Here is a 10,984-nt window from a genome sequence, read left to right as displayed (position 1 = left end):
CTCCAACACAAGGCTTATTTTTCAAAGCCTACAAAGTTAATTTTAATCCCATCTCACACTCCTTCCAAAGATGTCATTTCGAATTTTAAAGTGGGATTAGTAATGCAATCCCATTTAATACAACTTAATACCACTGTCCAAACAGGCCCTAAAGTACACAATTTTGGATCACCATATGAAACAATGGTGATTGAATGCCCTCAATTAAAACCTCATTTGAGGCCACAAATGTTTTGGATCAAAGTTGATATTTTTTTATTTTGTCTTAATGCTGATACGTGTAAAACAATCAACAGGTTAGATGTCAAATAAACATTAATTAAGCTGTGCCTTAGGTAGGTTTTAAAGGTGGGGGTTATTATATCCCAGCTGTCCTACTGTGTTCTAGTCCACTTGAGATACAGATTTACTTCATTTTTATTCTCATGTTTTAAAATGAATAGAAAAAAAAATAATTACTAGATGGTACAAATATAAAACACATACATTACAGTGAGTTCCATGGTACTCAACACCAACTTTAAAAAAATATAAAATTAATTTTACTATTCCGCACGCACTCAAAACCCACGGTAGAATTTCACAATGAACTCATAATTAAATTCATTGGGAACGAGGTGTACGTTCGGGTCACCACCCTATGTGAGGCCTAGTGTGATAAATGAGACATGCACTTCTTCTATGAGTATCGACAGTTCCATGTTAAGATATGATATAAACCAAAAAATAAGGCAGATGCAAAATTCAAGTTGGGAATGCTACATGAAACAGTGGGATTGGAAACTGTGAGCATTATAATTAAACTGATCACAACATGATTATTAATGCAAAAACTGTTAGACTATAGAACATTCAATCCTCATTGTTTCTTGTGTGGCGTGTAATAATGATTCATGCGTCTCGATGACTAAAGATGAGGATCTGGATTCAAATAAGAAATACGTTCACCATACAGAGAGAAAAAATAGATGCTTGAAATGCAAGGGGGCCATCAACAACATGTGAAGAGACAAGGGTGCGAGTTGGAGGGTTGTCTCTATCTAACTAGTTTAATAATAATTATACAAATTCACCCGAGACAAATCCTTCAAAATAAAACCCTAAAACTACCTGAGAGTGGGGCCCACTTCATTTGCCTCTGCTGAGCATCTCCTGAAACCTGCGCAAGGAATCCAAGCGTTGTAATTTCAGCTGCTGCTTAAACTTGTTTATGAAATCATCAGCCCTTGCATCCACCTCTTCATCCTCCTGTCTCACTATCCTCCTCTCCCTCATTGTCGCTGGTCGCTGGGCCCCACCTTCCACTTCTGTATGCTCAAATCCCCACTTGGCGCTCGCTGCCTTCTTCATCTGCTGGCCCACCATCTCTTGTCTCTCCCCACCCGTTGGATGGTTATCAGACTGGCTCCTCCTTAAATATTCATGATCAATGTTTTCAACGGTCTCGATGGGTTGATGTTGGTCTGTGGTCACAGGAGCCTTCTCCTCTTGGCTCTTTTGACTGTACAGATTGAAGGATCTGAGGCTTTCGAAGATGGAAGAACTCCGGCTGATCTGGCGTATGACTTTCTTTTGGGTTTCAGTAGGAGCATGATCAACGGTTTCGCTGGGTTGTTGTTGGGCTGAGGTCAGTGGGGGAATTATCTCTTGGGTGTTTTGACGGTAGAGATTGAAGGATCTGAGGCTTTCGAAGATGGAAGAGGTGCGGCTTAGCTGGCGGGTGACTATATTTTGGTTTTCGGTAGGAGCATAATCAACACTTTCGATGGGTTGTTGGTGAGCTGCGGTCAGAGGGGGGAATATCTCTTGGGTGTTTTGACGGTAGAGATTGAAGATGGAAGAGGTGCGGTTGAGCGGACGATGTTCTTTGTTTTGGTGTTTGGAGGTGGAGAAGACGATGGTGCCAATGACAATGTTGATCAGGACGAAAAGTACGGTGGGGGTGAACCAGCTCAGCATGGTAGCCCAGATGGACGGCAGAGATTCCGTGATCATGGCTGGTGATTTTTCGGTAGGTTGGAGGAGAAAGAGAGAAGTCTAATGGTTTAAGAGTTGCAGAGAAACGACGGGTGAGGCCCTTTTATATTTAGTGATTTCTTTAGTTTTTCTACCCGACCGCGAGTGTACTTTTGGTGTAGTTGTTTCTCATCCAAATGCATAACACGTGATACACATGTGATCGAGGATTTGCAGGCCTCGACGGTAGATGCTCTTCCTGGCTTTTCTAATCCGTGTACGAAATGAAACTGATCACGGGCCACACTCGATATACAGGTCTGGTCCATGAGAAGAGTGGACGGGCAGGACTGTTGGCCGGACTCGAATTTCCTGCTACAGTGGTTGTACGGAGTCGGTGTTACAGAAAGGGGCGCTGATTGGATACTGACAAGGTCAGTAGCCAAATCCCTACTGAAGTGACGTCACCAAGCTCTGTGGACCTCACCACGATGTATGTGTTGTATCCATACCGTCCAACCATTTTTAGAGATCGTTTTATGGAATTATAAAGAGAATGAGGTAGATCTAAAGTTCAACTGGACCCCACCATAGAAAATAGTGGGGACAGTGACAACCACCGTTCAAAACTTCTTAGGGACCACAGTAGTTTCTGATCAAACTGATATTTATTTTTTTTCACTTCATCTATCTCTATGTTAACTTATGAATAGGATTGATCTCAAAAATACATTACTGTGGGCCCTATAAAGGTTTCAACGGTGGGTGTGACAGCACCCACGGTTTTCTGTTGTACTTGAAATTTAGATATATCTCTTCTCTTTGTAATGCCATCAAACGATCTCTACAAAAGGTTGGACCATATGGATACAACACATGCGTCATTGTGGGGCCCACAGAGGTTTATGATGTCACTTCAGTAGCCATTTGGCTACTGACCATCTCAGTATCCAATCCACGCCCAACAAAAAGAGCTCAGTGAGTCCCACCTTGAATGTCTGTGTACCATCCAGGCCGTTCATCAGTTTGGCCATCTCCTGAGGCGGATCAAAAACTCAAGTATGCAATGGTGAGTGTCCCATTCCCATTGGGTCCAATGGCCCCCTTGAGTTTTGGATCTGCACTCAGATCTTAAAATGAGCTGCGGCAACTGAGCGAGTGTACGTAACACACACACATCGCGGAGGGCCTACAGAATTTTTTATTGGACGGCTACCACCGACAGATTCCCACTATTCAAGGAAAACAACATGTGTTTGTGATGATCGGTTTGGATATAATAAAAGATGAAGGTCTCAAGTCCAACCGGCTGGACCACTGGTCAAGGTCCACCCAGCGTATAATTTCCAACTTATTAATTGCAACCGTCATCCATCCCATCCAATAGGTTGGCTCCTCCGTGATGATCAGCTTACGTAAAAATCAGTCAGATCCACTCATTGATTGGACCACACTTTATTTTACTATTTATGAATGACGTAGTCATTGCTTACTATCACACGGCTCACTTGATGAGTAGATAGGATTGAACCTTTTTCTTTTCCAATAAAGGAATCTCACGTGGATAACTAATTGGACGGTTTATATATATATATATAGAGAGAGAGAGAGAGAGAGAGAGACACACACACACACTTGCACTAAACAGGTTGGAATTTTTTCAATGGACCGTTGCCAGGAGTCCAGTCGTTTTGACTTTCCCGAAAGAGGCATCCCATGACGATCGCATTTGAAACCGTGGCATCGAGAGTTCGTGATTGGCCGATTGCGTTTGTATGTTTGTTTTGTGAACTGCTAAATGTACTCACCGGCATGGGCGGATGGCCGCCTGGGGAAATAGTTGTAAATATAGCATACGGGTTTGTTTTTCAAGTTGCAATTTATTTATCCGTTGTAGGACCATAGATTTCGAATCCCTAGATTCATAACCCCTTTAATTTAAAATCTTCTTATTATGTTTGGTACCTTAGATTTAGTATTAATTTTAATCCTAGCTATGCATATTATATTTATAGGGGTTGAATTTAATTACTAAATCAATTTTAATATATCATATGTAATGTTTGACACAATGGTTATAATAAGGTAGCCGAAATATATACTTTAATAAAATTCTAGTATGAATCATAAGCATAAGATCACGTCCCGGTGACTGAAACATGGTTTTCAATCATTGATTACATTAACAATATTTGGATGACGCTAATCATTATATTAAAGTAATTATAGTGATGCAATTGATAATCTAATTATTTTGAAATATCATTAGTGGGCCATGTGTCTAATGGATTAATAATCTAGTGACACATATGTTACACATGTAACTCTTGAAAAGATTTTAAATATAATCTAAGCTTTCACCGTAGATTTCAAACCTTTGTTTTAGGGAATTTGAAACCCTAGTCACTTTATCGTGCCAAATAATAAGAGGATTTCAACTCCTCTCAAGTCCCCCTAGATCCATGGTGCCAAACGACTCCTAAATGTGTCATCAATACTTCTTTTGCGTTATAAATTTGAAATACTCTGGATTAGAGATCTTTTGAATTTGAAATACCTAGATCAAGAATCCTTTAGGGGCTATTTGATTTTCTAACTATAGCGGTAAAACAAGGTAAATACGGGCGCGGATTAGCTACTGACAGGTTGAGTAGCGACACTCGCTACTGAAGTGACGTCACCAAGTTCCGTGGGCCCACCATGACATATGCTTTGTATCCACACCTTCCATCCATTTGGAGAGATAATTTTAGGGCAATATCCCAAAGAACGAGTTAAATCCAAGCTCCAGTGGACCTCAGCACAGAAAACAGTGGAGACAGTAACATCCACTGTTCAAAACTTCTAAAGGCCACAAAAGTTTTAGATCAAGTTGATATTTGTGTTTTCCGTTATTTCATGTCTTTTTTAACTTTTGAACAGATTGGATTTCAAATAAACATTACGGTGAGCCTTAGGATAGTTTCAACGGTGGGAATTACTCTCCCCGATGTTTTATGTGGTGGGTCACTACAGATTTGTATCTGCCTCATTCTTTTCCTCGTACCCTAGAATGATATCTCAAAATGAATGGACAGTGTGGATACAACATAGATATAGATATAGGCCCATAGAACTTGGTGACATCACTTCAACAGCAGACTCGCTACTCAACCTATCACTATCCAATCCGGGTCCAGTAAATACGTGTAAACAGTAATTATGACTAAATTCAGCTGTTTGAAATATGCGGGGGCTTACATCTTGAAAACCGTTCACAAAAACCACGTTACAACCGATTTCAACTTCTGGGCCCCATCATGATGTATGTGACTTATCCGCACCATCCAAAATTTTTAAACGGCACCTTTTAGGATATGAGTCCAAAAATGAGGTAAATCCGAAGGTCAAGTAGGCCATACCTTAAGAAATAGTGATTGTAAAGACGTCAATGGTTGAAAACTATTTTCTCCTTAGGGCCTGCATTGATGTTTATTTCTCATCCAACATGTTCATAAGGTCACAAAGCCATGGATAAAGGGAAACCAAAATTATCAACTTGATCCAAAACTTCTAGGGCCCTCAAAAATCTTTCAATGGTAGGAGCTCAATTCACACTGTTTCCTACTATGTGGTCCACTTGAGGCTTAGATCTGCCTTATTTTTTGGATCATGTGAAAAAATGAGATGAATAACGGGATGAACGGCGTGGATAAGACACACATATCATGGTGGACCCCAAAAATATAATAATTTTTTTCTCGGGTGACCTGAGAGTGCTATAAATGAGCTGTCAATATCACCTCGAAAATGCAGCCAGAAATTCAAACATAAATAATTAATACCCATTTACCCTCAATTACCACCGCAATTGGTAAATCAAACAGCCCATTATGTTTTGTTTGACAACTTGAATTTAGGATTCATGTCATCCAAAAGTAACTATATAGAGTATGTATTTTTACGAGGATTTGAATTTAATTATTAAATTAATTTTAATATCTCTAGATTTTAGTTAATATACCTATGTAATATTTGACACTGGCCATAAAAAACCCTGGAAATATATACTTTAACAAAAAATGATAAAATTCAAAGTTTCAAATGGGCTATAATATAAGATCACATCCAAGTGACAAATCCTTTTAATCATTGATTTATATGGAAAATGTTTGGACTGCATGGATAATATTATTCAAGGTATAATGTACTGCAAAATAGAGAGATACAGCAACTCCTCCGGTAGAAGAAAGGGGCCTCAGGGGAATATTTGCCACCATGGCACGCGTGCGAGAGATCCCGGACATAAATCAGGTGGCCCATTCTATGTTCATGCAACAAAAAGCTGGTACAACCATCATATTTATCCCTTTTGTAAGAAAAAATAAATAAATCAACAGTTAGAAGAGTGACAAACTAGCTACATCCAACCTGCACGTGCGATTCTTAAGAGTGGACCAACCTGATATCCGTATCAGAATTAGGGTAGCTTTTCCTACCCGATGAACGGCCTGTATACTTAACACGTGAGCCATGCCGGCACGTGTACCACAAAGACCGTTCTCCCAGCGGGAGGGATTCGGTCAAGTCCGGATAACATGGTCAGGCCGTGACCGTGGGCCTCTCGTGATGTGTGTTGTATGTCTAGGTCGCCCATCTGTTTTTCCGGATCAACGTAGGACATGGAACAAAAAATGAAGTTGAGAACATGGAACAAAAAATGAAGTAGACCCAAATCTCAGGTGGACCACACTACTAGAAACAACTGCTATTGAACGCACACAATCGTCCTAGAGCCCACCCTAATGTTTATTATCCATCTAATCCGTTGAGAAAATCACACAGACCTGATGAAAGAAAAACACAAATATCAGCTTTATCCTAAACTTTTGTGGTCCACAATAAATTTTTAATTTTTAATTCATTCACCACTGTTTTTTGAGGCTTCGTACATTTGAGATTTTGACGTGCTTTGTTTTTTTAGCTCATGTATTTAAAATGATATTAAAAAAACAGATGGACAGTGCATCAAGATGGTCCCATTTTCTTGCGTTATTACGGATTTCGACGGACGCGTCACATGGCCCGGAGCAAACAGACATTTGCAGAGGTCATCCCATGACGTATTAAAGATGAGAAACGTTCACATAAATCGGGTGCACTTAAACTTTCGCATACATGCATTTATTTCTGACCTACATGTCACACATATATAAAATCGTACCCGTGAAAAAGGTGGGCCGAACCATGATGATCGGAATCTATAAATATTAATCTCATTTACTAACTTAGCAGACAGGAAGTAAGAATCAATCAACAGACGATGGTGTGACTCAGTGTACTGATGTTGCCCACCCGATGATAGGATCATCTTGATTTTCGTTTGAATTTCAAAACGTATGTGTCCCACCTTCTTCACGGATTGGATATTCTAAGAATGTGGTGTATTGGCTGGAAATAAATGGAGGCATGTCCAAGTTCACATACATGTGATTATGGTCCGTTGAATATTTAATATTATCTTCTGATTGTAATTTATGGGAGATAAAGAGGGTATTCATTTATTGACTTTACCAACCATCCGAGTCATTTCAGTGTATTTTGCCAGCTACCAAAACTACCCATTGATTTTAAGAATGGAAGATAAGCATGCACGATACACGTGCGAGAGAGGAGACCTGCAAAGTGGGGAAATTTGGGAAGGGCAATCTGACAAGAGGGAAGACTGGCCCATAACCATCCATTTGGAGGCACACAGCAATTGATACCTGTATCCCAATATAAACGTCGTATAGTGGGACCCACATTCGAACCATCAAATATCTCCATGATTTTTTTCGAAATTATGGAGAAAATACACTAAACAATATTATTAGGAGATTTTGAAATATTAACAAATTTTAAAATATCACATTTTATTGCGATAATAATAACCGGCAAATACCCAAAACACTGAATAAATTTGTTATATAAACATATATTTTAATTTTTAAATGCATTTCTTAATTTAAATATCCTGAGAAAAATCTTGAAATATGAAAATCTCTTAAGAAATTTTCTGGCCCAGAAATTGCTGAGAACAAGATATATGACTATGTACCTAAGTAACCACACTAAAGTTTCTTTACTACTGGCCCATCCCTAGCAAAGATAAAAATTAAAAATTGAAGGGTCCAAATTCAACCAGGGTATTTCTATTTAAAATATGGTAGGATTATCCATTCAACCGGATCTTGGGATCCACTCTTCTAATCCAGGTTCCTCCATGCTTGACGAACAATGGGCCAGTGGCTGTGTTCATGTGTATAGTGGACTACTTTCTACTACTTTTTGATGTAGAGAGGGTCACGGACAGATACATGGTCAAGATGGATCAGAAAAGGCCCGATCGACAACAGAAGTAATCCGGATCGTCAAACTTTAAATCAAGCGTATCTCGCAATTTGAAATAAATTATCGGATGTAAAATATATGATTTTGGAGTAGAACGAGTTACTTTAACCAACTAACCCGGCTATGCTAGGTTACGCAAGCCGGATTTGCGAAATATCGCCAGATCGACGGTCGTTTTCCTATTTTAATTCCATTTTTACTATAAGTAGTAAGTTTTAGTTTGATTATAACTCTTCATCCGCTGGGCTTTAGGAGTTACGCCCAACGCGAAAAGAGTTTAGAAAAATTAGGAGAACAACTTGGTGAAGCTAAATAGTAAACTTACTATTTTTGGCCAAAAACCTCGCACACTAGTAAACATCACGACCATTTATAAATAGTAAGTTTACTATTTATAGTAAGTCGTGAATTCTAGGTGTTTTAGTCATAGTTTGATTCTGATTTCTCTCCCATTGCTTGGTTTCCCTATTTAAAGGGCTGTGAACTCATTTTTATTCATTCATCAATCAATTTAGAATTTATTGGAATTTATTTCTATTGTCTTGCTTTCTTTCCTCGTGGATTCGAGAAGTCTCTGTGAGGAGTCTAGAGAAGTTCCGTGGATTCGGAATAGTTATCCTCTTGAGGAAGACGCTGCTCAACCTCACGTCCTTATCTGATACCATCTCCTCCACTTCAAAAGAACTCGTCCTCGAGTTCTCGTCTTACTCTGGTTCATGATACTCGGTCAGGTCTGCGACGTTGAAAGTCCGTGAGATCGCTATGTCATCTGGAAAATCAACAACGTAAGTGTTGTCATTGATCTTTCGGATGATTGGTACCGGTCCAATTTTCTTACTTTTCAACTTATTGTACGTTTCGGTCGGAAACTTTCTTTGCATAGATGGACCATTACCTAGTCGCCCACTTCAAACACTTTTTTGTCACCGATGCTTGTCCGCGTGCTCCTTGTACTTTTCGTTTGAGGTATGTAGCTTGGTCTATACCTCCGCATGAATGCCCATGATCCTATCTGCCATATGTTCTGCTGCAATGCTCATGCCTGGGAGCTTAGGCAAAGGGACCAAGTTAAGTGTGTAGTAAGGTACTCGTCTGTAAATAACCTGGAATGAGGGTTTTCCTATTGAGCAGTTCACCATGTTGTTGAATGCAACCTCCGCTTGAGACAAAGCCAAATCCCACTGCTTCAATTTTTCTCCTGAAATACATTGAAGGAGGTTTTCCAATATGCGACTCACAACCTCGGTCTGCCCATCAGTCTGTGGGTGGTATGTGTTGCTGAACTGAAGTCATGTATCAATCGAGTCCACAAAGTTCGTCAAAAGTGTCTAATGAACTTCATGTCACGATCAGAAGTAATAGTCTTGGAAACCCTGTGTAGCCGCATAACTTGTCTGAAGAATAGGCACACCATGTATGTTGTATCGAGAGTCTTCTTGCATGGAATAAAGTGCGCCATCTCGGAGAAACGATCTACTAAGGGCCGTCAGGCATGGGTAACGGGGTGTAAAGGCCCGTATTATGAGATTGTCCCATGGAGGTCTGGCAAATATAACAACGTTAGACTGCCTTTCCCACATCATGTACTAATTGAGACTAGTAATTCCGCTTTTCTACAAGAGCTCGCGTCTTGTCTCACCCAAGGAGTCCACTAAGGCTACCTTCATGTAGCTCTTGGATTATCTATTCCCTTAACGAACTTGTGGGGATGCATAGTCGATGTCCCTTGAAAATGAACTCATCTTATATATATAAGTCGTTGGGGTGACCTTCTTGGCATCTAACATATGCGTCCTTGAAGTCGTCGTCGTCGGCATATATGTCCTTAAGGTGCTCGAACCCGACAACCTCATTACTCATAATGACTAACAAAGTTACACGACGACTCAACGCATCAGCTACTTTGTTTTGTTGCCTAGACTTATGTTTTAGCACGAACGTGAATTCCTGAAAAAACAAGATCCATCTATCATGCACACGGTTAATGTTAGTTTGGCTATTAATAAATTTGAGAGCTTGATGGTCCGTGTAAAGTATGAATTCTCTTTTAATCAAATAATGTCATCAGTGTCGCAGTGCGTGGACCACTGCGTACAACTCGATCTCATATATAAACCACTTCTTGCGTGCATCGCTACGTTTCTTACTGTAGAAAGCTACCGACCTACCTTTTTGAGACAAAACTTCCCCAATCTCGACATATGAGGCATCGCATTTGACTTCAAACAGTTTGTCGAAGTTGGGAAGTATAAGAACCGAGGTCGTAGATAACCTATGCTTAATTTCGACAAAGCTTTTATCGACTTCGTCAGTCCACTAAAACTGTCATTTATTCATACAATCTGTGATTGGTGACACAATAGTACTGAAAATTTTCATGAACCGACGATAGAATGTCCCCAGTCCATAAAAACTTTGCACTTCGTGAATATTTGTGAGAACCGACCATTCTCTGATTACCTTAACCTTCTCCTCATCCACCCTAATGCCCGTGGATGTTACAACAAAACCTAGAAACAACAGGTTATCAGTAATGAAACAACACTTTTTAAAGTTGAGATAAAGTTTATTTTCAGTGAGCACTTAAAGGACCTTCTTGAGGTGTTCCATATGGGTGGTTTCGTCTTAACTGTATATCAAAATATCATCGAAATAA

General features: G+C 39.7%; 1 protein-coding gene across 1 annotated transcript; it reads right to left on the bottom strand.

Annotated features, from left to right (window-relative positions):
- Nucleotides 1–904: 904 nt before the first annotated feature.
- Nucleotides 905–2,054, bottom strand: LOC131222797 (uncharacterized). The gene has a single exon (XM_058217996.1). The coding sequence runs from the start codon at nucleotides 1,993–1,995 to the stop codon at nucleotides 1,129–1,131; it is 867 nt and encodes a 288-aa protein (XP_058073979.1). The 5' UTR covers nucleotides 1,996–2,054; the 3' UTR covers nucleotides 905–1,128.
- Nucleotides 2,055–10,984: the final 8,930 nt, after the last annotated feature.

The sequence above is a fragment of the Magnolia sinica genome, chromosome 13, assembly GCF_029962835.1.
Source record: "Magnolia sinica isolate HGM2019 chromosome 13, MsV1, whole genome shotgun sequence".
NCBI lineage: Eukaryota > Viridiplantae > Streptophyta > Magnoliopsida > Magnoliales > Magnoliaceae > Magnolia > Magnolia sinica.
The sequence above is the reverse complement of the archived record's forward strand: the minus strand, read 5'-3'. Positions and strand labels throughout refer to the sequence as shown.

Coding starts and splice junctions, on each gene's coding strand:
- LOC131222797 (XM_058217996.1), bottom strand. CDS start 1,995: ATGATCACGGAATCTCTGCCGTCCATCTGGGCTACCATGCTGAGCTGG.